Raw genomic sequence first — 27,045 nt, 5'->3', positions numbered from 1 at the left:
TAATTTTATTTTCCTTCCCCCCCCCTTTTTTGTTTGTTTTGTTTCCAGTTGTCTAACGGGTTTTCTCACTGTAGTTTGCCAAGTGAGTCCCATGTGGGGCCCGTGGGGGCAAGCCTTTCCCCTCATTGCCTGCCTGCCTCCCGCCTGCTCCCTCGGGTCACCTCTGTCCACCTTCCAGACTACGCTCATTATTACACCATTGGGCCCGGCATGTTCCCGTCATCTCAGATCCCTAGCTGGAAGGTTTGTGTCTCTCCTCCCTCCTCTCTTTCCCTCCTCCCCCTTCATGGCTCTGTGCTCCCCCCTCTTCTGTCCCACGGTCCTCATCCTGACCCCCCCCCCTTGCCCCTTCCTTCCACACTCTGCCTTCCTCCCCATATAACACCTCTCCCTAAGAAAATTCCCGCTGGGAAGAACCAAAAAGCAGCAGGCAGATCTGAGATAGAAATGTCCACGTGGAGCGGAGCTGGGCGAGGCTCCCTTTCAGAAACATTCATTCGGCCCGGTTAGAGGTGGTTAGACGGTGATGCCAGACATGGCCTTGCAGGGCCGGCAGGCAGTTCTACACTGTTGGGGCCACCGCAGGGTGTCACTGTTACCAGGGGCTGGGAGGGACTGCCCTTCTCCACCATGTGCCTCAGACTTGTCCCTGGAGTCCCTTATTGGGCCATGGTAACGGAACCATAATCCAAACTATGTTTTTGGCTTATCATCATGTTTTATCTTCAGTGTGAATGCAGACTTTATTTTTAGTCTCATTTGTTTTATATTAAAACATGTTTGCTTTAATATAAAAGCAAAGTTTTAAAATTATTTCCTAGCGAGTCCAATTGATGGCCGGGAGGATATCCTACAAGGAGGTGCCCCGAATTTGAATCGCAGGTTAGCCTAGGCTGTGGCATCTAGAGCAGGTCTTGGCTTAACCCCTCACAGGTAGTGTGGTCCCCTCAGGCTCCTCAGGGTCTTCCTGCTGACCCCAGAGGCCTGCCTTTCCTATGTGAGGGCCTCAGAGGGCACATCCTGTGGGCCCTTGGTGGGGGGTCCAGTATCCAGGAAGTGGAGGTTCAGCCTCCGAGCGAGGCTGAATTCCTTTAGTGCCTCCTGGTGGCCACTTCACTCAAGTGAAGACATTTGGGCTGCTGGGGGAGAGAGGGTTCCTTCAGACATCAGAAGTGGGGGGCGCTGTCCCTGGGGATTGGGTCTCCACTGGCTGGTGCCTTCCGACACCTTAAACAGTTGGTCAGCCATTAGGTGGCTGAGTCTCCCACAGGTACCCACCTGCCTGGTTGTTGAGGGCTTTTCATCTTTGGGCAGATATGAGGAAAGGGGAGGCACCCGGGGGGCCCCCAAAGGATTTTCCACTGCCTTCTTTTCTAGCCGGCTGAGGACATAGAAGGGCCTGCTGGCCTGTCCTAGCCTGAGCTGCCCCTACCGGGGCCAGCTGCCGTCTGCGGGCAGCTGTCTGGAGGGTTCTGCGGCCCTCCACGTGGAGGCCGAGGCCCTGGTGCTTGACCACACTTGTTCTACTTAGGACTGGGCCAAGCCAGGACCTTATGATCAGCCCCTGGTGAACACCCTACAGCGCCGCAAGGAGAAGCGGGAGCCGGACCCCAATGGAGGAGGATCCACTGCTGTGGGTGGTGCGCCTGCAGCTGCCGAGGAAGCTCAGAGACCACGGAGCATGACCGTGTCAGCTGCCACCAGGGTGACGCTTTTATTCTCTGCCCTCTAGACCTGGCCAGCAGCAGGGGGCCGAGTCAGCCTTGCAGCTGGAAGGACCTGAGCCCTGTTCCCCCCGCCCCAACCCCGAACTTCCTGCACCCCCGGGGAAAAGCCTTGTATTGACATCAGACTGGTAGAACTTTCTAGAGCCCGGGTAGGACCCGTAGATGGGTGATGTTCGCGGGAGCAGAATAGGAGCACTACGGAGGCTCCCACTTGCAGGAGTATGCGGAAAGGCTCTGGGGACACCGGACAGGGGATTCACGGCCCCTGTGGCTTGTCTGTGTCTCTCTCGTTCCTCCCGCGTGCAGCCTGGTGAGGAGATGGAGGCTTGCGAGGAACTGGCGCTGGCCCTGTCGCGGGGCCTCCAGCTGGACACGCAGAGGAGCAGCCGGGACTCGCTCCAGTGCTCCAGCGGCTACAGCACGCAGACGACCACCCCATGCTGCTCTGAGGACACCATCCCCTCCCAAGGTACGAGGCGGTCCGGGGCTTCCTGAGCATTGGCAGGTGAGGAGAAGGGGTGCCCTCCCTGCCGGGACGAGGCAGAAGAAGGAGCACAGCGTCAGCCCTGGCCAGCAGACCCGCTTCAGAGCCACTGTCATCCTCTGGGCATGCTCAGGAGAGCTGGCCTGTAGTGAGCGGGTAGCTGCCACGTCCGGTGACCGGACTTTTGCAGCTTCTCCCGTGTCTCACCATCCGGGTGCAGGATAGCTCCCAGGGTGAACTCAGATGCCGCGAATGACAATCAGGTCATTTGTGTCGCAGCACTTGGTGCTAAGCGCTCTCTTTTCCCATTTAAGCTTATGGTGGTACGGATTCTCGCCCTCGTTTTACGCATCGGACAGCGAGGCTCAGTACCTCGCCCAAACAATTAATGAGCAGCCCTGGGCTTGAACCTCAGTTCTGAAGGCCCGAGTTCTTCACCTATTCCAGCCAACTCTTCTACTAACCCCGCCCCCCTCACCACAGCACACGCAGGCCAGCAAGATGGTGGCCGGGGCTAGGGCGCAGCTGGGGGAGTTGAGCAAACGTATTTGCGGTCCACTGGCCAGAACTTCTAGGACTAAGTGGGTCTCAGCGAAAGGCCGTTTTGCTGTCCAGGGGACATCGGGCAATGTCCGGAGACATTTTTGGTTGTCACCCATGGAGGGGGTGCTGCTGACATCTAGTAGATGGTCAGGGATGCCGCTAAACGTCGTGTAATGCACAGCACGGCCCCCTGTCCCCGCAACAAACCTTTCGCCTGGCCCCAGATGCCGGGGGGGCTGCTGTTCAGAAACCTGCTCAAAGACCTTCACTCTGTGTGCTTCTGCCTCCCGTGTGACCCCAGTGTTGAGAGCACATACACACACCTCGCGGACGGAGCCTGTCTTTGTACCTGTTTTTAGGGGCTCGTTGCCAGTAGCTCCGTTCTTTTTCCAGCCTTCGCCTGGCGAGTCCCTTATGAGAGAGTAAGGCCTGCGATCGTCTGTCTAAGGGTTGTTTCTCTTGTCAGATTCCGGGCTGGAGGGTCTGTGGAGTTTCTTTCCTCTTCCCGCTCACCTCCTTTATTCCTCCCAGAGCAGCTGGGTGGGTAGCCCTGATGTAGCCCGGCCTTCGGGCATGCTTCACCGCTCAACAGGATCGCGTGTGTGCTGTGACGTCCAGCCCCGTTCTAGGGCCCAGGATTACATCGGGAGCAGGACGAAGATCCCTGCCTGGTGGCGGGGTTGGGGGGGGAGTTCTCAGACGTTGGGGGCCTCTAAGGACGGTGTGGAGATTGGGGGAGGTGCTTGGGATGAGGCTGTGGGTAAAGCACCTGGCCTCTCGTGCCTTTTGTCCTCTAGCACAAAAGAATCAAAAAACAAAGCTGCTGCCTTGGAGATTCCTAATCAAATCTTATCATCAGTTTCAGATTATGATTATTTCTCTGTAAGCGGTGACCAGGAGGCAGACCAGCAGGAGTTTGACAAATCATCCACCATTCCGAGAAACAGTGACATCAGCCAGTCTTACCGACGGATGTTCCAAGCCAAGCGCCCGGCCTCAACTGCTGGCCTCCCCACCACCCTCGGACCTGCTATGGTCACCCCAGGGGTTGCAACCATCCGACGGACCCCCTCCACCAAGCCTTCTGTCCGCCGGGGGACCATCGGAGCCGGTCCCATCCCCATCAAGACACCCGTGATCCCTGTCAAGACCCCAACCGTCCCAGACCTCCCCGGGGTGCTGCCGGCACCTCCGGATGGGCCAGAGGAGAGGGGTGAGCACAGCCCCGAGTCGCCCTCTGTGGGTGAGGGCCCCCAGGGTGTCACCAGCATGCCCTCCTCAATGTGGAGTGGCCAAGCCTCCGTCAACCCTCCTCTTCCAGGCCCGAAGCCCAGTATCCCCGAGGAGCACAGACAGGCGATTCCAGAAAGCGAGGCCGAAGACCAGGAAAGGGATCCCTCAAGTGCCACTGCTTCCCCAGGCCAGATTCCAGAGAGTGACGCTGCAGACCCGAGCCCGAGAGATGCTCCGCAAGGGGAAGACATGCTGAACGCCATCCGAAGGGGCGTGAAACTGAAGAAGACCACCACAAACGACCGCTCAGCCCCTCGCTTCTCGTAGGCTCGCTTAGGCTCCCAAGAAATGCTGCCAGTGGGGAAGGAACTGTTTAATTCATAAAACCTAATTTGTCTCGATCCATTCCAATCTGTAATCAAACAAAAGATTTTGTAGGCAACTCAGAATACAGCTCTTTTGAAAGTACTCGACACCTTTAGCTAAGAATTAAAAGCAACATACGTAACTGACATAACTTTGATCTTTTAATTTGTAAATATTGACAGTTTTCTTTCTGCACATTTTAATCTTAGTTTCCCTTTTGATTTTTCTGAAGGTGCCAAATTCCATTTAACTTTTTTACAAGTCTTTGTAAAATTTTAAATGCATAATGGGGGGGGGGGTGGTCGGGGCAGGGGAACCACGAAGTAGTTAATTTCAGAAAAAAGGATAACTATACTTCGCTTTTTCTTTTCTCTCTTTTCTTTTTCCTGCAAGCTTTTGTAGATGCATTGTTAGTAGTCTGGCTTAGAAGCAAATTCAAGTTATTTTAATGTACAAACAAAATGGATAAAGGGGTAAAATCTTCACTTAAATGTAGTATGTTCTGGCTGAGAAAAGCAGGAGTAACAATTGATGAGCAATATTCAGAGCGAAGTGAATCTGGAAATGGTAGACTCTGTTGGGATTGGGGGGAGGGCCGTGGGAGGGGCACACTGTCAACATAGCCGATCCTGTTAACATTTAAGAGTAGCCTTGTAGGTTGAATTTCTAGTATCTTCATGGTAAATGCATCCGAACAAGCCATACTGGATTGCAGTGTCTGTTTCTGTAGGGTGTTTAAGGACTTCCTTTCTCCCACGATTCCTCTTGACTGCACAGCACCCACCTCCAATCCCGTGCATGCTGCTGCCGCCGGTTAGACCTAGAACCCCCCACTTCAGTTACTCGTCTCTTGTACCCACTTTCATGGGATCCAAATACGTCCAAAAAGGGTAAGGCAGTTTTAAAAATGTGAAGAACATTTTAAAATGATGAGAGCAGGGAATTCTTAGATATAGCAAATAAATGCCTTTTACTTAACTGTGCCCAGCAGGCTGGGCGCGTTGAAAAGCCCAAATATTTTGAAAAAACTCGAGCGGATTTAACAAGGGTAACCAGCTTGGAATCTAGCAACTTGCCAATGTGTTTACCAATCTGGGGGCTTGTTTTTCTTATCTTCTTTTCAACAAATGGCAGTGAATTGGCATCATACCGAACATTGAAGAGAGGAGGATTTATTTATTGTCACTGGGAATCTGGCCACTATACTTACTGTCCCTTTTTTTGTATTCTAGGTAATGTTTTTGGAATGGATTTATGTCTTTTCTTTAAGTGAAAGTTCGATTTGTTCTAATGCCCATTCCCTAAAGCCAACAGAGATTTGTAGGTTTAAGAGGGATCTTGTTTGGAGAAGACAGCCGGGTTTGAAAAAACCAAGCAGGTCCCTTAAGCAATTGGGGTCCGTTCCTCTGAACGAATAGGAGCTTGGTGGGTCCCCCAGACCCTGCAGGTTTCTGTTGGCTCTAATCTTCAATTACATAATCTTATGCTTTAATACATAAGTGCATTGGATGTGAGAGTAACGTACCTGTATAGTCACTGTTCTGTATATTAACACTTAACACTGCTGTGATTGCTCAAGGGCATTTTATGTTACGGCTTTAAAGCAAAGGCATGATTATTAGAAACTATTTAAGCTTTTTTTTTCTTTGAAAAACAAGCTCCTTCTACAGAATATAAGCAACAGTAGTGCCTGTGGTTTAGCCCACCAATCTTGATGACTAAAAGTAGCTGATGCATTGTGCATATGATGCTTGAGATGGTTTTTGCAAAAGCAGAAATCACTGCAAGGTAATTACAATAGATAAAAGTGGTATTTTAAACCTTCGAAATAAATGGATGGGACTGTACCTTGGTACAGCTTTTCACGTGTTTAGTTTTTAAACGTTAGTATAATCTGAATAAATTTAATATAAAATGTTGCCAAATTCAATGTAGAAAGAATGTGACAAAACACCTTGGGTAGTTCTGTTTGTGTTTTTGCATATTGTAAAAGCAGTGTCACAGCTAAAAATAAAGAAATCGTTTCTCAAGGTAAATTATTGTGGTTTAGTTGCTAGTTTGTACTGAGAGTTGACCTCTCCCTGTGCAGTTTTTTGTTCTAAACTTGTATAAATAACAATTGTGTAATGTGTCTCCCTTCTACCTTGTAACAATTGCTTCAGCCTACATTATAAATAAAGAACCACTAGAAAACAAAAAACGGTATTTCAAGACTTATTAAAACTCAGTTGCAAGTCTTAGCTGTTAGAAGACACCCGGAGACTCCGGTTGGGCTTACTCAGAACACCCACAGAACGTTCTTTTTGTGATGGCCGTGAACCCCCGAGAACACGAGTTGCCTCAATCGATGAACTATTTGAACACAGTTCTAATGAGCTATCACAAACAAAAAGCAGGTGGGTTGGCTGATGATGGTAAAAATGGCTCTAGCTTTTAGAGAAGCTTCTTCCAACATATAAAGAGTGCTGCTGTCCCCTTCCCTGTGACAATCCAGGCCACAGGAGAGGAAGCAAGGCTGCAACACTGCCTCCAAAATAGGTGTCACAGTTTCAGATTGGACCCTTTCACTGCAACCCCCAAACCTCCAATCCTGCGTGAACCCCACAAACTCCATCATACTTATTTGAGTGTGTGCTGCTTCGAGGTTTTCTTTTAACCACCTAAAATCTCATTCGTGGCACCTTTAGAAAACCAAAAATGGTATCTCAAGTCCTCAATCTTCACACCCCTTCCCTAGACTTCGTATTGCAGCCCCTGAGCCTTCAACTGGAGTCTGTAACTCTTCTTCAGAGTAACTCCTGTATCTGGTTCTGTGCAGCTGTCCCTGATGATACGCGCTATCGACAGGACTCCCCGGGGCAGAGGACACTTGACCACACTCCGCATACTTCTGACACAGGTGGTAGGAGACAACAGCGGCACAGCCACTTGGTGTCACGTTAACGCGCAGAGGAACACATCGGTCACACCACATGGAGTTATTTTTATTACGGCACGTGTGTGCCCGTTCTGTAACTTATTTCACTTGCAAGCGTGACAGGCGAGGCGTCTTCCTCTCTCTCTACATGGGCCGCTCCCGGGGCCTGGTCACAATATGCCACCACAGGGGGGGCAAATCGCCTTCCTTTCGGGCCGGGGGCAAAGCTTCAGTGTTGGGACCACCGAGTGGGGTTTCCTCCTGCAGCTGCTTGACCTAGAAGGGGGAAGGAACAATTAGAGTCAAACTCACTGGAAAATGTGAAGTATCTGCTTTGAATCTGTGTCACATTTACATGCTTTCTGGCTCTCACTACTGCAAAGGGTTTTTTATATATACCTGCCTTATTTTTATACCCACAGTTTAACTCAGAGAAACAATTCTCCTTAAAGGTTTTCCCATTCTTAAAACAGCAGAGCCAAGAAACCCTCTGCCCCTGTCCCTTACTCATTAAGCAAAATTGCGACAATTACCCCTTGTTATGGTCCCCCCACCTGTACTCCCTAAAAAGACATTTTTGTGTCTCAGCTAAGAGCTCTCCAAAAGCACCATTAGGAAACCTTAATTCTTCTATGTTAGAGATGTTCATTTTAAAGCCCCCCAAGTAGCAACCAGAACAAGATATAAAGTGAAATCACACGTGAAAACGTGCTCCATTCTGCCTGATGTTGTCCAGTCACCCCCCGGTTCCAGAGACCTCCAAGACTATCCCTGTCCTGATAGAGGACATGAAAGAGACCCACTCGCCAGAGCCATGATTTTCTGGAACTTCCTTCAGAAAAAGTTCTGGATTGTGGGTGACCGGCGCCTCCAGCATATGTGCTGTTTAATCATGTCAGGCGGACGAAGTAAAGGGAGAACGTTTCTACGGAGGGGTCACCGGTGACTGACTGCAGAATGAACCTACTGCTCTCCATGAGTAAGTACACCTCTGCCCCCTTTCCCAAAGAGGAGACATCCCTTAGCAAACACTGCCCTCCCTGGTCACAATGACTTTCTTTCCACTCGGCCTTGGCCAAGGACTTCCTGCCGTCAACATCCTGGACCTTATCACAAGCACCCATATGACTGTTGAATCATGAATCAGATATCCCACTATACAAACACAGTGCCCCTCTCCGGCTCGTGCTTAAATGTCCCTTTGAAGATGCTCTTGAAACTCAAGAGATGGCCGGTTCACAGACCTCCTGACCCAGCTTGCCCTTCTCTCTCCACCAGCCTCCTGTCTCCGTGCCTCCTCTACCCACTTAGATCCCACCAGAACAATCACTTGAACAGCCTCTGGTCTTGGGACACTCTCGACTGGACAAACGGTAACCACTCACTTCCAGTCTGCACCAGACCGCCTGTATTGCTAGAAAGAAGAAAATGCTGGCACAACTGCTATCATAACACACGAGCTATTCCCAGCTTCAACTGGGCCTTCACCACCACCTGGCGATCTTCCTATTCCCGGCGTGCTCCTCTCCCACGGCTACCACATCCTTCCCACATTCTCCAAACAGGCTGCACCCACTTCATGCCTTCTCCTCCTCGCAAAAAAGAGAAGCCATTCCGTACGACTCTCCTTTTCCCGTCACCAAAACTTCTGGCCCAAATGTACTTCCACGCATCTTTCGTCCAATTCTCGTGGAGGCAGAACCCGTTCTCCTTTCAAAGACCTCCACGTATGCCTGGGATCCCATCCCTCTTCTCGAAAGCTTTCCTCCTTGACCTTTTCACCTCGCTTCAATCCCGTCCGTTTCTCTCCCACCCCATCTCCTCATCAGTACACATGCATCCATATTTATCTTAAAAGAAAATAATGCCTCGGTCTCCAGTTCCAGTGAAACTTCTCAAGAATCCCTCGCCCCCAACCCCACAGCTGTCTTCTCTTTTCCACTTGCTCCCACCAGTGCCATTAAACCCTCCAAAAAAGGCTCTCGCCAAGGCCACTAATGCCCTTCCCGTGGCCACAATCTGTGGTCATTATTTCCAGGCGTCACTCTATTCCACTTTTAGCAACTTTCGGCGAAGGTGACCAATGCTGACCGGCCATTCCTGAAACACTTTGTCCTGGACTTGCTGTCACCCTTCTCCCCTGCAGGGGGCTCTGCCATCTCCTTTCCTGACCTCCACAGGTGGGAGCACCTGTGACTTTGCTTGTCTCTCTCCACTCTCTTAAGAATCACATTTCTGTGGCTTTTATTTTTTAATGTTTATCCATTTATTTTTAAGGGAGGGCACAAGCTGGGGAGGGGCAGAGAGAGAGAGGGAGACACAGAATTCGAAGCAGGCTCCAGGCCCTGAGCTGTCAGCACAGAGCCCGATCGATGTGGGGCTCAAACTCAGACCGTGAGATCATGACCTGAGCTGAAGTCGGCCACCCAAACGACTGAGCCATCCAGGTGCCACTCTGTGGCTTTTAAAACAACGGATATGTCACAAATTTCTATTTCAAACTAAAATCTTTCCTTTGAGTTCGCAATTCGTACACCCAAAGTCACCTACTGACATCTGCACTTGGGTCTCACAGTATTCTCAAATTTAACAAACTGAAAACCAAGCGGTTGCTTGTTCCTCTGACACCTGTTTTTCCCTCATCTTCTCTAGCTCAATAAATCATCACCAAACTCCAGGTGTTAAAGCTTGAAACCTGGAACTCATTCTCGATTCCTCCCTGTCCCTCATGCACCCCCTCATGGCTGCATCCAGTCAGCCTTCACGTCCCTCCAAATGACATCCTGAATCGGCCCCTTCCCTATCCGCTGCATCCGCCCTGGTGCAACCCCCAACCGGCCTCTCCATCTCACCTCCCACCCTCTCCAGCACACCCTTCCCACTATGGCAACGTTCAGCTTTTAAGAACGTAACTCAGACCTCCGCAGTGAAAAGTGTCTGAGGCGCGGGTGGAAAGTTAGGGACAGGCGGGGATGGCAAGCAGGTCAGGCAAAGGACTGAGGAAGAGGAGGGCAGAAGCAAAATAGCAGAAAACCCAGAGACCAGCGACACATTGTCACCTGTTTGCACGAAGCCTGTAAGTGCTACATTTAACACATCTAGGAACATCTAGATATACTAGGAAGTATATCTGGGAGGCAAGGGGCCACGGTGACTGTCATCACCGGAACCTGGGCCTCTGCGCACGGGGAACAAAACCCGAGCGCGCTCCCGTGCCACCCATGCGGGCCAAGCTCTGGGGCGAAAGGCGGGGAGGACTCACCTCCCGCTCCCAGCTCTCCCTCTGCAGCTTCTTCCACTGCTCTCTCTTGGCAAAGTAGTCTGGATACATCGCCTTCTCGGACGGATGCCAGTCGTCTAAGCACCACTCAGGAACCTGTCCGGAGATGAAATCACCGCGTTGGCCCAAGGGAGGCACTGACGTGCCAGCCACAGGGCCTGCCCAGGAGGCAGAAGGCAAAATTGACGGGATATTTTGAAGCACCGCACACACCAGACCGTTTCTGGCACAACGCAGCGAGCAGCAGAGGGCAGCTCAGAGTCAAAGAGCCCAGGGCCGAGAAACCTCAAGGCCAGCCCAAAGAGAGCCGGCACCACTGCTCCCTGACCCGCGCACTCTTCCTGCTACGTGGAATTGTTACCTGTAATTGCTCAGAAATAGTGAGCACAACCCAAATCGGTTACCTTTAAGATGCAAAAGTGGGTGATATACACCAAGTAATTTAGCCCCTTCCTTTGTCAAAAAGATACCGCAAGACTCTGGAGCTGAATTTCGAAAAGAAAAGCCTAAATGTCACCTGGGAGAGAGGAAACAGACACCGCAGAAAAGTATTCACAATTGTCAGAAAGAAGTTGGCCTCCCTGCCCCCCACGGGGCAGGTGGTTTTGGGGCCAAGGGTTCAGGATGGGAGGAACAGAGTCTGCGGCTGCCCCCGCGATGCTCGCCCACCTTGTAGCACTCATATCTCTCGTAGGAGGTCCCTCCTGGAGACTCGGGGAAGACGTACGGCTGAGGGTGCTGATTGTGCCAGAATTCTTCCTCTGCCTCCCTCAGCAATTGGGTGGCCTTCACCATATCCTTTTCATTCTTATGTTCTTCAAACCGAGCTCTCAGCAAACAAGCAAAGTAGCGGTATTTGTCCCTTAAATCAAAATGGTTTTGGAGATTAGAAATGTTATCTACTCAACTGAGCAGGATTACTGCCTGACAAGAGGCTGTACTTCCACTAAGCCCTTCTGGTTATGTAGCATGACTACCTGGACCTTCCCCAGGCCCTGCCAATGGAACAGCCACATCGTTAGGACTGCTTCCTCCGCAGTTCCCCTGCCCCCGACAGTGGGGGGAAAAAAACAAAAAACAAAAAACAAAAAACTGTGTTAGGGGCATCCGGGTGGCTCAGCTGGTTAAGCTTCTGACTACAGCTCAGGTCATGATCTCCCGAACTGTAAGTCTGAACCTCGCATTGGGCTCTGTGCTGACAGCTCAGAGCCTGGAGCTGCTTCAGATTCTGTCTCCCTCTCTCTCTGCCCCTCCCCTGCTCACACTCTGTCTCTCTCAAAAATAAACATTAAAAAAAATTTAAAAACACTGTATTAAATACAACCTAACCACTTTCCCCACTTTCTCCTCCAAAAAAAAAAAAAAAAAAAGAATGCAGATTCAAACAACAAAAAAAAGATAATTTGCAAAAGAGAAAAACTATAGCCTCTGTAGGATCATTCAACACGCATTAAATGACAACTTACTGAATTTCCGCCTACTTTGTGCGAGGCACTGTGCTAAATTCTGGAGATACAAAGATGAGTAGGAAGGGAGGTGTTACACAATTATATTGCCTGAATCAGAGACATAGAAGTTTGAATCCTGACTCCAACACTAACTGCAGGATTATAGGCAAATTAAGGTCAGGTTCTAGAAGAAATGGTAGGCAGAGATCATTTAAAGCCTTTCAATAATCCAAGCCACAGATGAGAAGAGCATGAAGCAGGCAACTGTGATGGTAGGAGACAGGAGAAAGACACTTATGCTACAGAATATGAGAGTGTCTGCTAAAATCAAATTGCTTGGGACTAAATCTTAGCTTACTCACCATGTAACCTGGGGGTAATGTCTTTAGGCCATGGGTTCCTCCTCTATAAGTGTTAGTAACGGTACCTAGATCTTAAAGTTATCCTAAAGATCTGACAAACCAAATCATATAAACACACTTCAGACAGTGCCTGGTACCTCCTCTGCTCAATAATGTCAGCTACTAACATTATTACACTGTGGAGAGAATTTACAAAAATCAGTATCCAATTATACACAGCACACAAGTACATGTGTCACTGGCAGAGTTGGTAGGTAGAGAGTATTTGAGAACAATTCTAAAACTTAACGCTGAGTGGCTGAATAATGCCATTACTAACAATACCATCAGCTGAGACAGGGAATTGGGGAAAAGGATCAGAATGAGGCAGCAAAGAGTCTGGTTTTAAGGCATTAAGACAAGTTGAGTTTCAAAGAACAAAACAGTTGGAAAACAGCTCTAGAGACAAGCGAGGGTAGGTGGTAACTCAAGTCCTAGATGATTAGATGAGGCTACCTGAAGTATATACACCAAAAACCAAGGACCTGGGATGCAACCATGGAGAACAAAGAGCACTGAGGACAAAAGGAGAAAGAAAAGTCCTAAGAGAGGAGGTAAGTCTTAAAAAACGCTGAGTCAATATTATCATAGGAGATGCTTTCATTCTTTCTTCCATGACTATGGACTTTAATATTCCCAGATGCAGGGGAGTCTAGGTGGCTCACTTGGTTATGCATCCAACTCTTGATTTTGGCTCAGGTCATGATTTTGCGGCTGGTTAAGTTCAAGCCCCGCATCAGGCTCTGTGCTAACAGTGGGGAGCCTTCTTGGGATTCTCTCTCTCTCTCTCTCTCTCAAAAATAAATGAATTAAAAAAAAAAAAATCCCAGATGCGATTCAGTGTTACCTGAATCCTTCATCTTCGTAAGACTGTTAATTCTCTGTTATCTGTTTACATGTCCATCTTCCCCATTAACCCATGAGCTGCTACAGCGGAGAAAGAGGACTTACTAATTTTTATTTATTCAGTAGCCAGCAAAGAACCTGAAATGCAAATTTTGTCAGATGAATTAATGAGGAACATCAGGGAAGAAACTAACAATTCCACAATTGAGCCTGGCCATCTTTCTGTCTGGCAAAGAGAAGCAGGTCAATGGCTTTCCAATAATCACAAATGTGCGATCTGGGCTTCAAGCATAACCCTCCCCAACTTTTCCAGACCTACTTGGTTTCCCATCATTTAGAGCTTTTTCCCAGAAGCTCTTCTCCTGGGACTAGGCTTTAGGATTCCGATGAGGCCTGGCACCTACACATCTTGGGTTGCCACCCCACCATGCACTGCATCCAGGTCATGAAAATCTGTATGTCTGAAGACTATGTCCTAAGACTACTCTCGGATGGAGAGAGAGAGAAGAAAGAAGAGAATTACATGGCTGGTAAAGAATTATGTGAATGTGAAAACACTGGAAAGGGCTGGATGAAGCTGAAGAGGAAAGCTGACTCGAGGGGTGAGAGACTGATGATGCTTTAGGGTTAGGCACCTGAGTTTTAATCCTGGCCCAGCCACCAGCTGGAGGGACTTGGCAAATTACTCTCCCTGCCTATTTCCTTACCTGCAAAATAAGGCTAAATAATCCCTGACTCCTAGAGTTGTTCTGAGAACTAAAAAACAACACACATATTACTGTTGCTTATATTAAGAACAAGAAGGTCACGAAGAAGGCTCTTATTTAGTAAGGGCTGGACTTCCATCGGTATTCCTGAACAGAAAACTGAGGCCTAAGCCAGATAAACAACTCTTCAAGGTCTCGCAGCTAGGGGCGACAAGCTTGGATTCGAACTCGGGCCTACGGCCGGCTTCCCACTTTGTCCTCCTTGTCCTTGAGCCGCTCGGTCCCCCGAGGCCTGAGGATCCCCGGGATCCCCTCCCCGCACCCTAGGTCCCCCTCTCCCACCTGTGGACACAATACGACTCCAGGTGGCGCAGCGCCCGCTTATAAAGCCGCAACACCTTCTGCTGGTGGGTCAGGTAGGCACCCGGCGCGCAGAACGCCATGACCGCCCGCTTCCTCCAGCGGCCGCGGGGACTCCCGGGAAGCGGGAGGCCGGGCCAAGGGGCGGGGCGGCCGGAAGGGCGGGACGACGGACGCCACTTCCGCTTCCGCCGGGGAGGAACCGGGCCGCAGTCATGAGTCGCTTCAAGTTTGTGGGTGAGTGCCTTGGGGATTCTTGGGCTTTTCGGACTGTACGCGTCGCTCGCCGCGGCCAGGCACCCAGGACCTGAGCGCTCCCGCTTTTTGAAGGTTGAAAGGGCACTCAGTGGAAGAGGGCGCAGGGAGGCTTCTGACTGCCGTTAAAGTTCTGGTGCTCGGCCTGGGTGCTGGTTTCACGGTGCGCTCATATGTGAAAATTAACAAACTGTGCAGTTACGATTTATGCTCTTTTCAACATATGTGTTCTATTCAGTTATAAGAGGAAGCGAAACTACAAAAAGAGAGGCCGTTCACTGTATTCCCCTCCCTCCCTATGCGCACCCCCCCCGCCCCTTCCCCCTCCATGACGGAAAGGATGACAGCTTCAAGGGACCCGTTCACTAATTCATGCGTTCATATCCCAGTTACTGAGCGCCTCTGGTGAGACAGGCACCGGTCTAGGAACTCAAGGCACAAAGACCCTTATCTGCTGGGATCACCATCAGGTGGAGAAAACTAGAGGACACAAATAGTGGGGAGAAGAACAAGTTCTGTTACTTGACGAGTACAATAATCCGTTCACCATCGGTAGAACAAGAGGGAGAATGCGACAGGAACCAAAGGGGGAAGAGTATTTACTACCAGGCACCTAGGAAAACCTGAGACATTGTGAAAGCTAGGATTGGAAGGGTAACTTGGGACTCAAATGTCTGGCTGACTTTACTTTTACTGTGTATAGAGTGGAGCTTCGCTGAAGGCTTTTAACCTTCATGGGTTAAGTAAATCTTGGGGTGCCAGTTATGCACCAGGAACCTTGGGCTGTGCGTTATTACAGCAGTGAGTGAAGCTGGGCATGATTCTTGTCATCGTGGAATTTCCAGCTACTTGAAGGTGGGAAAATGGCAATGATCACATCTCTCTTTTAATAAGGCAATCCTGATAGCTATTGTAGGTTTGGTGGGGGAGGGAGAGAGCTAGGGAAACGTTTCCAAGCTTGAACTAGGGCAGTGGAAAAGGGGGAGAGAAATACAAGAGATGTCCGTATGCAGCATTTCTCAGCAGCGTGTTGATGGCGGTAAGAGAGCGTGAACAGTCAGAGATGACTCAGGGTTGGGGTAAGTACCTAAATATGAGTGGAAGCATGATTAGTCTGGCAATGGGTAGGAGATGTCTCGAGATCCATGTGATTTAGGTTTAAGTTTGAGAGTCTTTTTTTTTTAATTTTTTTTAACGTTTTATTTATTTTTGAGACAGAGAGAGACAGAGCATGAACGGGAGAGGGGCAGAGAGAGAGAGGGAGACACAGAATCGGAAGTAGGCTCCAGGCTCTGAGCCATCAGCCCAGAGCCCGACGCGGGGCTCGAACGCACGGACCGCGAGATCGTGACCTGAGCTGAAGTCGGACGCCTAACCGACTGAGCCACCCAGGCACCCCAAGTTTGAGAGTCTTAATAGGACATCCAGCTGAAGACGTTCACTGGGCAATTGGAAATGTAGTGTGAGAGGTCAGGATTATAAATTTAGACCTGAGAGTTATTTATTTTTACTACATTTGTCAATTCTACTTTTCAAAAAAATGTTTATTTATTTTGAGAGTGCACCGGTGCAGCAGAGGGGGAGGGAGAATCCCAAGCAGGCTCCGCACTGTCAGTGCAGATCCCGACACGGAACTGTAACCCACAAACCGGGAGATCATGACCTGAGCCGAAACAAAGAGTCGATTGCTTAACCGACTGAGCCACCCAGGTGCCCCAATCAGAGTTATTTTGAGCAGTATTCTTTACCAAGGACTTTGTGCTAACTTTGTGGAACTATGAAAGAATCTAGTGGCACAGTTAATTTTCAGACTGAAGAGCTATGTACAGTCAAGACTTATATACCATCAAAGCAACTGCAGGGGAGAATGTGTCAAGTGCCACAAAAGAAATTTAAAAATGGTGTAGGAGAGCCTGGGGTGGGGCTGGGGGGAACAGCCCTCAGTGGTCGCAGACATTTTCCAGGTGTGGTGTCTGTCCTCCTCCCCGCTCCAATCTGTGATATAATTGATGAGGGAGGTGGGCCAAGAGCCATGAAGCAGTACACGAAGAAAAGACTTATTTGTGATATAAAACTAAATCCTTGCCTCCAGTCATGTCTCCTTCAACCCATTGTACATATAGTCTCCAGTGTGGTCTGTATAAAAATCAACTACATTTTTCTTCTGCTTCAAATCCTTCAGTTACAGTCCTCAGGAGAGTTGAAGTACCTTGACATAGAATACAAAACCTTTTCATGTTCTGGTCCTGTCCACTTTTCCAGCCTTATCCCTCTTATTTTTGAAACATTTGGACGTGCTGTTTCTTGCCTCTGACAAGGTTTTAGAGTGGCAGTTTGGAACCGTAAAGTCACATCTGCCTCTAATATCCTACTGACTACCATCTTGCCTGGTTGATTTTTGCTTGCTTTTTCAGACTTTGTAACTACACCTTTTAAAACATTATTTTATGATATTTATGTGTCTGCCTTTCCCATTAGCCCACACTTTAAGGCAGATAATCAGTAATATTTCTTTGTTTCCCAGAGGCTTAGTACAGTGACCATTCAATGGAAGTAGGGATGGGTAAAACAATATATGTAGTTTTAGTACTATGGTGATAAGAAAATCGATGAAGGAATTTTAAGCTAGGAAAGACTTCTTGGAGAAGGTGGTTGTAATTAGAATCCATTCTTTTTCCTGTAGGATCTTCATTTCTACTTTTCTGAGATAGCTGGTGTTAAAATTTTTAAGTACAGTAAAACCTTGGTTTGGGAGCTTAATTTATTCCAGAAACATGCTTGTAATCCACAGCATTTGTAGATCAAAGCAAATTTCTCTATAAGAAATAATGGAAACTCAGAAGATTAGTTCCACTTAGAAGAAGATTTGTAATATAGTACAAAATAAAAAAGAAAATACAAAATATAAAGAAAAATAAATTAACCTCCACTTACCTTTGGAAACCATCGTGGCTGGTGTGAGAGAGACGAGAGAGGGGGGTTATTGTGTAGGACGAATTTCACGATCACTAATGGATGCTGACTACAGTACGGCATTAATAAACTCTTGTCATCTACTGTGTTTAATGCAACTGGCGATAAGGCAGCAGAGGGAAGTGTCTATATCTGCGGGCAGCCTGACCTAGAATGAAGCAGAGCATTCCTAAGCTTACTCTTGTATGGAAAACCAAAGGACTGTCCATAGATGCTTTGAAGTGACAAAAAATACACTAGTGCCAATTGTGAGCACCTTCCAGTGTTCTGAAAAATCACTGATTTCTGCCAAACACCGTGGCCTGAGACTGAGCATCTGAGCATGAGAGGTCACTCACAATCCCGCAGCGAGAGAGAGAAGAATCATTGGTTCAGTTGTGATCATGTGATGTTCAGTGTCATGTACTACCTGTATTGCAAGACATTGCTCGTTTATCAAGTTAAAATTTATTAGAAATGTCTGCTTCTCTTGCAGAACAAGTTACTCACAATCCAAGGTTTTGGTATATATCCTTCCCTAGTTGTTTAATACATTTATACATGGAAGTATTTTCCAGCAGTGACAGGAGTGGTGTGTAACACTTGACGCATTTACATTTCTTTGGTTGTTTTGTGTATATGTTTGAAATAATGTAGTGCTCTCTTTAAATTAAGGTATTTTGTTCTCTAAATCTTCCAAAGTAAAATTGATACTCCAGGAAATCTCAAAATGTTACAAACTCTGGAACACCCCCAGTTTGAGAAGCACAGCTTTAGATGATTCCTGTTCTAGCCCTTCCTCCTGCCCCTCCATGAGCCAATGAGAGCAGCTGGCAGTAGTTAGTGACCTAACTACCTCTTGGGGCCATCCAGCTGGGGGCTTTTAGGCACCTAAGATTTATCTGTAGTTGTTTTCTTTCAACAGGATTCTCATCCTGCCCTGTGTTCCTAGAAGCAGACTGGTTGGGAGTTCTGGCCACCTTTTTTGTATAAATTCTGTTTCCCTAGGGATTGGATCCTATTTCCTATTCTTCGTCTTTGATTGCCTTGAGCAACCTAGTCATTCATCCATTCTAAAATATTTACCGAGTCTCTGTGCCATCCAGTGTGCTGAATGCTAGGAATCAGTGGGGGTCAGAAACCGGGTCACAGTGTAGTGGTGGAGACAGCCTCATAAGTGCACTAATGGCTTTACCACAGTTACAGAGAAGGGGACACTGAAGAAAGGAAACATGGTTCTCTGGGTGTTTGGTGAGGAACAAAACTTACTCTGGTGGGTTAGAAAAGATTTCCTTGAGGAAGTGACCCTTGGGCTGAGCTCTGAAAGACTAAGTTAGTAGGCAAAATAGGCAGAGAGAAGGTTCGAAACAGCACAGCCAATGCAAATATCCTGTGGCAAGAGGATACATGGTACTTTTTGAGGAACTGAAAAATGACCAGTGGTCTAGAGCAGAAAGAAATGGGGAAGGGGCTAAGTGGATAGGAGGACGGTACAGAATGAGCTAAAGAGATCAGCAGAGCCAAGATCATACCATGTTAGGACTTCAGTTTTTATCCTAAGAGTGAGGAGTCTGATTGAGGGTATCATGATCTGATTTATGAATGAAAGAAAATTTGGGTCCGGTGGAGAACAGAGTGGAAAGGGGTCAGAGTGGCATTCGGACTGGAATTGGTTGACTAGAGTGTTATGATAGTTGGAAAAGAGTATACAGGTTTGGTTGGGAGATAAAATCTACCTACTTGGTATATATACCTTGAGAGAAAAGGCGATGTCCTAGATTTGCTTTAGTCCATTTGGGCTGTTCTAACAGAATATCGAAGATTGGATAGCTTATAAACAAATATTTCTCACAGTTCCGGAGTCTGGGAAATCCAAGATCAAAAGTGCTCACGTCCAAAACAGTATCTAACCCAGAGCCATGCATTTGGATGTCCTTCAGTTTTGTATCTAGCACAGAGGTTGGGCAACTTTTTCCTTAAAGGGCCACATAGTATATATTTTTTATTTTGTGGACCATATGATCTCTATTGGAAATACTCTGATCTCGTCACTCAAAAGCAGCCATTGACAACTACGTAAACAAATGGGTGCGGCTTTGTTCCAGTAAAACTTTTGGAGACTAAAACTTGAGTTTCTTATAATTTTTATGTATCACACAATACTTTTATTCTTTTGCCTTTTCCCCCCAGCTATTTAAAAATGTAAAACCATTTTTAGCTCAGGGGCAAACAAAAATAGGCGCTGGTCTGTGGGCGAGAGCTTGCCAACCCCTTAACCTAGCACATTTCTTTTTTCATGGCCCTGTCTCAGAAATTCAAGAGATTGCCGCACGGAAGTCTGTCTTTTGGATTCCTCTGATTGCTATGTGGTGGTGGTTAGTTTGTCTCCTAATTTCCTGTATTTCCTGTAAAGTCGAAGTTCTGTCAGAGGGCTAAGCAAATCTGAAACTATTTTAAATGCCCTATTTGCTGTCCTTTTGTATCCCTAGATCATAGGTGACAGTGATAGACATGATTCACTGAGCCCAAACAGTGAGGCATTAGTTTGGAGATGTGGTTTTGTTTTGGCCGCAAGCAGTTTTCCACTCTTGTTTTGAAAAATAAAACTCATTAATACCAGAAGTAGTTTTTAGCAATAAAGCAGGTACTGCTTTTAAAGGCAGCTAGTTTATAAAAAAAAAAGGTAAATATTACTAATCCTTATAAGATGACATACTCCTAACTGTATAACTGCCTCAATTTCCCCCTAGTCAGAAGTAGCAGTTTCTGCCTTGTCTTTCTTCCTGTTGTGCTGTTACCTAGTCTCTCACTTTCTTAGCTTTTCAGGCTATTTCAAGCTGGAAATTGCTTCTCATGTAGTATTTGTTTACCTTTTTGAGTTTGTTGTCAGTAGACATACTTGTGACAGGAATTTTAATTGAAAAGAGACTGTCCCTTATTATGGATTAGGATATTTTGAACAAGTTGTTAAATGAGTAAGATTTTGACTGGCTTTATTTTCATAATTGTGTCATGAGTTGGGTACAAAAAGATTGGCTGTTTAATAATGAATTGAGAGTGTTAGCCACCTGAGGTGGTATGGAAGTGTAGCTAATGTTGACTGAAATTCCATGTGTTGTTGGCACGTTACAGAAGGTATACTGTGCTCAGTAATAATAGTTAAGTACTTTTTATAGGATTAAAAAAATTTTTTAATGTTTATTTTTGAGAGACAGAGACATGGCATGAGTGGGGGAGGGGCAGAGAGAGAAGGAGACACAGAATCCGAAGCAGGCTCCTCCAGGCTCTGAGCTGTCAGCACAGAGCCTGATGTGGGGCTCAGACTCACAGACCCGTGAGATCATGACCTGAGCCGAAGTCGGACACTCAGCCGACTGAGCCACCCAGGCGCCCCTTTTTAAGTTTTTTTTTTTTAACGTTTATTTATTTTTGAGACAGAGAGAGACAGCGCATGAACGGGGGAGGGTCAGAGAGAGGGAGACACAGAATCCGAAACGGGCTCCAGGCTCTGAGCTGTCAGCACAGAGCCCGACACGGGGCTAGAACTCACAGACCCGTGAGATCATGACCTGAGCCGAAGTTGGACGCTCAACCGACTGAGCCACCCAGGCGCCCCTTTTTATAAGGATTTTAATTTGCAAAATGCTTTCACATTTATTTTCCAGTTTGAGCCACATTTCATTCCTGGAAGAAGAAACTTTATGCCCTCTCTCCTAGTGAGGAAACTGAGGCTCAGAAGGCCCACTGATTTGCCCAAAGTCATTCAGTTTATTAGTCACAATACCAGGAATTCTTTCTTGTTTTAGAGAAAGAAGGAGAACAAGCAGAGGAGGGGCAGAGGGGGAGAGAGAATCTCAAGCAGGCTCGAGTAGAGCAGAGCCAACGCAGAGCTCGATCTCATGACCCTAGTAGTGTCATGACCTGAGCTGAAGTAGAGTCGGATGCTCAACCCGACCGAGCTACCCCAGGCGCCCCTAGGACTCTGACTCCAGAGCTCATTCTCTTTCCAGAACTGCAGTTCCTCCGTTTTATTGTACTTCTTGGAACTTGCTTACGGATTTACTTTTTGGTGATCTGTCGATTTAAACTTTTCTTTGATCCCTCCATGTTGACCTGTTACTTAATCACCCTGTAGGTGTCTGCCGGTGAGTGGGTGGTTGGGGAGTGGGAGGGCCATTGGCCAGCCCGTAGAGGAGAGAACTTAGAGGAGACAGAAGTGACTCAGAGTCCAGAAAAAGAACATATTTGCCTCTGTAGATGTAGAGGAGGAAAAACTTCCTGTTGCCCTGTTAGGTTCTGTAGCTGGTCTAAGAATTAAACTGACATTAAGACATTAACAGGAGAAAAGCACATACATTTTTTTTTTTGTGTATATGGGAGTCTTCAGAAGGAGAATGAAGCCCCAAAGCAGCTGTTAGGCCCTACAGCATAAGTGGCAATGTGACCAAAAAAAAAAAAAAAAGGCTTAAATCGTCTAAGTTGTGGGACAATGACTAGGAAACTAGGGGAAACTAATGGAAGATGATGAGGGTTATTTGGGTTTGTTCATACAGATTCATTTTGTCTTTGACTCCCAGTCTAGTGATGACAGTGCTCTTCTGTTCTTGGTATGGGAGGGTATCTTTAGTTCGGGGGGAGAGCAGAGAGCCTTGCTCGCATCTGCTGTTTCTCCAGTGCACTCAGCTTAAAATAACTGATATTTTGGGGTGGTATGTTCTGATCTCCTTCACCAAACCTGAATAAGGTGAGGCATTCTATTCAAAGGCTAGAAAGCCGCTCTGACAACTGGCTAGGGAAGACACTTCAGGCAAACTGTCAGAAAGAAAAGGGCCACAGGGTGTAAGTCACAAGAGGTGTCTTGCAGAAGAGGGAAGAAATTGGTGACTGAGTCAGTGCAGGATATTCTAAAGGCCAAGGCTCATCTGGGTCCAAAGCTGAATACAGATTTTTTTTTAATGTTTGTTTATTTTTGAGAGAGAGAGCAAGAGAGCATGAGCAGGGGAGGGGCAGAGAGGGAGGGAAACAGAGGATCCGAAGCAGGCTCCATGCTAACAGCAGAGAGCCCAGTGTGGGTCTCGAACTCACTAACTATGAGATCATGACCTGAGTGAAGTAGCACACTCAACTCACTGAGCCATCCAGGAGCCCCCCAAATACAGATTTTTGAAGTATACTGTGACTTAGGGCCCAAAGGACTGACCCACACCTGGAAGAAGTAGGTTCTCAGAGGTAGTGGTATCACCTAGAATTGCTTCAGCCATATCTGCCTCAGGATCAAGCCCTGAAGAACAGTTTAGCATCCAGTCCAGTGAGGGATGAGACAAGGACATGGAAAGGTTTCATAAACTGAGCCTCCAAGCTAGTCTTCGGGTTGCTTTTTGGTTTTTTCCAGGTTGCTTTTAAAATGAGCATCATGAAGTTTACTTGTTAAATTTGCTTGCTTTTTTTTCCTTTGTTTTTCACTTTGTGTTGTAGTGAAAGATTGCTTTGGAAAAATACAAATCTCTTAGCTGTGCAAAGGAGAAATGGGTAGAAACGATGCACACTGGATCTGTGCTCCTAACCATCATCCATGGTGGGTGATTGTAGACGGACCCCTGTGAAGGATTATTCTAGGCAGAAAGACCTCCCCTCTTTCCTGGGTTCCCCTTCTCAGTCTGCACCCTTCCCTATCTAATTTCCTTTCCTTAGTTGAAAAAAAACTAGTTGCTGAATTCTTGTGATCTGAGCCATCCCACTGAACACCTATATTGAATTTATAGTATTCAGTGTTTGTGTGTCCATGGTCCTTTTAAAGGGTACCAGGTCCGAATTCATCTCCTACCCTGTATTGGCATATATACTGTTGCTGAAATATCTTTGATGCTTTCTGCCTTTTTTGTTGCTGTTTTCAAATACCTGGGATAGTCTCCACATCATCTCTTGGATTATCCAAACTCCCATTCATTGTCTAAGGTCTGCCTTAATGTTGAAGCAGCACAGCTTACTGAGGGCCAGGTTGGCAGAAATCAGAGTGAGAATATCCTCAGAGGAAGCTGAAAGTAAGCAGAACTAACATAAGGGTCTGTTGGTAGGCAACTGCCCCTTATCATTGTGAACTTGTCCTAGTTCTGAAAGCTAAAGGGAGTGGATTTTAAATAAGGAAGGCATTATTATTGCCCATGGCCGTCACAGTCTGACTTCACAGCTTGTTATTCCCCTGGCTCCCGTATACTCTACAGCAGGATTTGTCAAGAATGGCACTTGACTTGGGGGGGGTCAGATCATTCTTTGGGGAAGTTATCGTGATCATTGTAGGATATTTAGCAGCATTGTGGCCACAAGCCTGGGTTGCCAATAGCACTCCCTCAGTTGGGACAACTAGAAATGAATACAGACATTGCTAAATGTTGTGCAACAAGGGAGGTTAGAAGAAGAGAGGGGCTGCAGAATTGCTCTCCACTGAGGACCACTGCTCTACAGGCACAAGGAATTTCTTTCTTCTAGATGCAGAATTTCTTTCTTCCACACATCCATGTTGCAGAATGCCCTTTCCATTCATCAGCTTGCAAGCTTTAGCTTTGTTCAAGATCTAGCCCGCCTGTGAAGGTTTTCTTGCCAAAACTGTTATTGCGCCTTCTTTGTGCTCCCAAGCACATAATAATTATTTACAAACTTAACATGTATAGAGCTCCTACTATGTGCCAATCATTATACTAGGTTCTAGGAATACAGCAGTAAAGAAAAATATTCTTGCCTTGTGTTGCTTAGTCTAGGCTACTGGATCACAAATTATATATTAGTTACCATATAGACTATGAATTCCTGGAGGGCAGGGACCAAGTGTTGGGTCTTACTCATTTCTATATCCCCTAACTCCTTACATAGTATTTGACACAGAGATAGATGCTTTTCGTAATATTTGGTGAATAAAAAATAGTTTATTCCACTCTCTGCATCTCGACCTACATTACCTCAATTCAGTTTCTCTTCGTTGTGAAAATGAGCTCTCGCCTGTTTCCAAATGAGATAAACGGATTCAGTCTGCCCCTTCAAATCCTGCCTTCTGCAAAGATGCCAGAATGAGATGTCCAGAAGACAACTCTTGCTGCTCTGCCTAAAACCCATCTGTGCTTCTTGTTGCATCCGGTATTTTAAAGACAGATGTCTGTAACATAGCTGAGTCTGGACTTTCTGGCTACTCCCTTCCCTATAATTCTCTCCCAATAGCCAGAACAGTCTATAGCTCTCTACAATCACTATTTCACACCCCGAATGCATTGTTCCTTCTTCCTCTGTCTGCATTTCCCCTCTTCTATTGGGTAACTCTAACTTACCCTTTAAGATTCAGTTCAGGGGTCCCTTCTTTCTGGAAACTTCTAGGCCACCTACCAGACTAAGGTAGTTGTTCCTCTTCTGTGTCCCACAGTGCCAGTGTCTACTTATAATATTTCTTAATTGTCTGTAATGCGTCTGCCTTCCCAATTCTGCAGGGAGTTTCTTGAGGGCTGGAACTATATCTTACTCTTTGCATCCCAGGTGTCTAGCACAGTAACAGACAAGTGGTGGCACTTAGACTTTGAATGAAAAATTTAGTAACAGCTTTTATTTATCATAGAAGTTTAAAATAGAAGCTCTTAATTATTTACTTTTACCTTCCACAGATATTGGTATCAACTTGACAGATCCTATGTTCAGAGGAATTTATAGGGGAGTTCAGAAGCATCAAGGTAAATGTTTCTGTTGTTAAGATAAAATAAAGACAAGCTTTCTGCCTCAGGGAGATGATGGAAAGCATAATCCACTTTACAGCTGAAATATTAAAGGATTTATTATGCAACTTGGATAAAACTATAAACAAAGTGAAACATTTATAAGCTATATTGGTAAGCCACGGCCATGAGCATTTATAAAGCACCTATTATAACAAAGTGTTACCAAGGTCTTCTCTGAGGAAGCTTATGATTTTGAATAAAGAACTTTAACCATATGCATAAAAGCCAAACAATCGCTGATTGCTTAATTGGTCTTTTAAGCATCTGAACAGTAGGGCACATAATTTAAAAAATCACCTGCAGTTGAACATCAGTATCTAGTCCTTTGAAAACGTTTTCCGCTAAGCGACAAAGAGGTAATGGTATTAAGGAGTAGGCGTGCTGCTGTCCACCCTCCCTGTCTTACCTTTCCCCCCTTTCCTTGCTAAATCCCAGATTGCTAAATCTTGCTAAATCCCAGATACCTGTGGGATAGGTGGGAATAGACAGGAGTCTCTCAAAGGTTGATGGAAAGCTTAGCCAAAAGCAAAATGGCTTATATTTATCATATCAAGTTCATTTAAAAAGCATATTTTGTCAGCTGAGGTGAGTAAGCAGGAAATGATGGCAACAACAAGTTTTTGAAAGAATTTCTCCAATAAACTGGTTTGTGAATATTGCCTCAGAAAATTACCGTACTTGTTACTATGTGAATGCAAACAGGAAAATTTGGTTTTGAGGCCTGGGTGAAGTGCAAGTGCACATTTCAGCAGTTACGTCAAGATAATTTTACTATGCTTCTAGGTGGTAATGAGCAAAAGCTTCTCTGAATACAGAGAATGTTAGATGTCACTTACAAGAAAGTTAAACGTTAGCTTTCACAAGCCTTACCTCAAAACATACCTTTTCTACTTCATTTAGAAGGTTAGATAATGTTTTTATGTTTATCAAATGTTAGGTACTACATCTTAGAGTATGTAATTATATTGATTTTCTTGCTTTTGTAGCACTTAATAGATTTCATGCTTTATGACTCTGTGTATGTATGTTTGTATGTGTGTTTTTATGAAATAAGTTTTATTCTTATCAGTATCCCTCTGGTTTACAATATTTAGCAAAACTGGATGTCTTAGTGTAAGTTCACTAAGTTGATATTTTTTGTCTAAAAGAAATTTTATAGCTTCTAGAAGTAATGATAATTCTAACCAAATTTACTGTGATACTTAAATCTGAATACATGGATTTATGTCATTTTTTAATATTGCTGTCCATTTACCTCAAGCCTCTTAAAGCTTAGCCTTCAATTGATCTCCCCAGAAAGCTTATTGTTACTTAACAAGAAATTTTGGGAAAAAGAAAAAAACTGTCAGTGAAAATAAAAATTATCCTTCCTCAATGGGAATGGGAATTATAATAATACGGTATTAACTGAAATTTACAAAGAGAGGTTTTATCATGTTTTGGGAAGCATTACAGATACACTCTGAAAAGCCCTAGTAAAAATAAGCAATCTTAATGACTTTTATTTTTATTAAAAAAAATACAATACCAACAAGTTTCAATTTTAAGGCAACTGATTTAAGTTGTAGTGAGCAAATTCACCTTTCATTTGAACTTCCTGATTTTTGTCATTTTTCTCCCTTTTGGTCAACAGAATAAAATACAATTAAATGGATAACTAGTCACCTAGTTTGACTGATATAGGTTTCCTTTTTTTGTTTTTTTTAAGGTTATCACTGATTGTTATCATAAGTACTCATCAAATGGTATTGATTTGGTAAATATGATTGTTT

General features: G+C 46.0%; 3 protein-coding genes across 17 annotated transcripts in view; 2 read left to right on the top strand and 1 right to left on the bottom strand.

The window, feature by feature from the left end:
* MTSS1 (MTSS I-BAR domain containing 1) overlaps positions 1 to 6,389 on the top strand; it is a 165,978-nt gene extending 159,589 nt beyond the window's left edge. For 5 of the 10 annotated variants that reach the window (XM_060611269.3, XM_060611270.3, XM_060611272.3 and 2 more), the window contains 4 exons: positions 49 to 243; positions 1,532 to 1,705; positions 2,034 to 2,196; positions 3,614 to 6,389. In XM_060611269.3, coding sequence (XP_060467252.3) covers positions 49 to 243; positions 1,532 to 1,705; positions 2,034 to 2,196; positions 3,614 to 4,314 — 1,233 coding nt within the window. In that variant the 3' untranslated portion in view covers positions 4,315 to 6,389. The remainder of the gene's footprint in view (positions 1 to 48; positions 244 to 1,531; positions 1,706 to 2,033; positions 2,197 to 3,613) is intronic. The other 5 variants (XM_060611275.3, XM_060611276.3, XM_060611277.3 and 2 more) reach the window with 2 other exon arrangements.
* Positions 6,390 to 7,316: 927 nt separating this feature from the next.
* On the bottom strand, positions 7,317 to 14,447 carry NDUFB9 (NADH:ubiquinone oxidoreductase subunit B9). Its single transcript, XM_060611298.2, has 4 exons — positions 14,295 to 14,447; positions 11,220 to 11,412; positions 10,533 to 10,646; positions 7,317 to 7,546 (listed from the first exon to the last, which is right to left on the bottom strand). The coding sequence occupies exons 1-4, from the start codon at positions 14,393 to 14,395 to the stop codon at positions 7,415 to 7,417; spliced, it is 540 nt and encodes a 179-aa protein (XP_060467281.1). The 5' UTR covers positions 14,396 to 14,447; the 3' UTR covers positions 7,317 to 7,414.
* A 41-nt stretch (positions 14,448 to 14,488) lies between these two features.
* The window catches only part of TATDN1 (TatD DNase domain containing 1), a 44,856-nt gene continuing 32,299 nt past the window's right edge, over positions 14,489 to 27,045 (top strand). Inside the window, exons 1-2 of one of the 6 annotated variants that reach the window (XR_013553498.2) lie at positions 14,489 to 14,549; positions 25,163 to 25,228. Coding sequence is in view for 3 of the 6 variants with exons in the window: in XM_078441699.2 (XP_078297825.2) it covers positions 14,528 to 14,549; positions 25,163 to 25,228 (88 nt within the window). In the remaining 3 variants the exon portion in view is untranslated. Of the gene's footprint in view, positions 14,550 to 24,501; positions 24,648 to 25,162; positions 25,229 to 27,045 lie in introns of those variants that run through there. The other 5 variants (XM_078441699.2, XM_060611285.3, XM_078441697.2 and 2 more) reach the window with 5 other exon arrangements.

This window comes from Panthera onca, chromosome F2, assembly GCF_046562875.1.
Source record: "Panthera onca isolate mPanOnc1 chromosome F2, mPanOnc1 haplotype 2, whole genome shotgun sequence".
NCBI lineage: Eukaryota > Metazoa > Chordata > Mammalia > Carnivora > Felidae > Panthera > Panthera onca.
The sequence above is the reverse complement of the archived record's forward strand: the minus strand, read 5'-3'. Positions and strand labels throughout refer to the sequence as shown.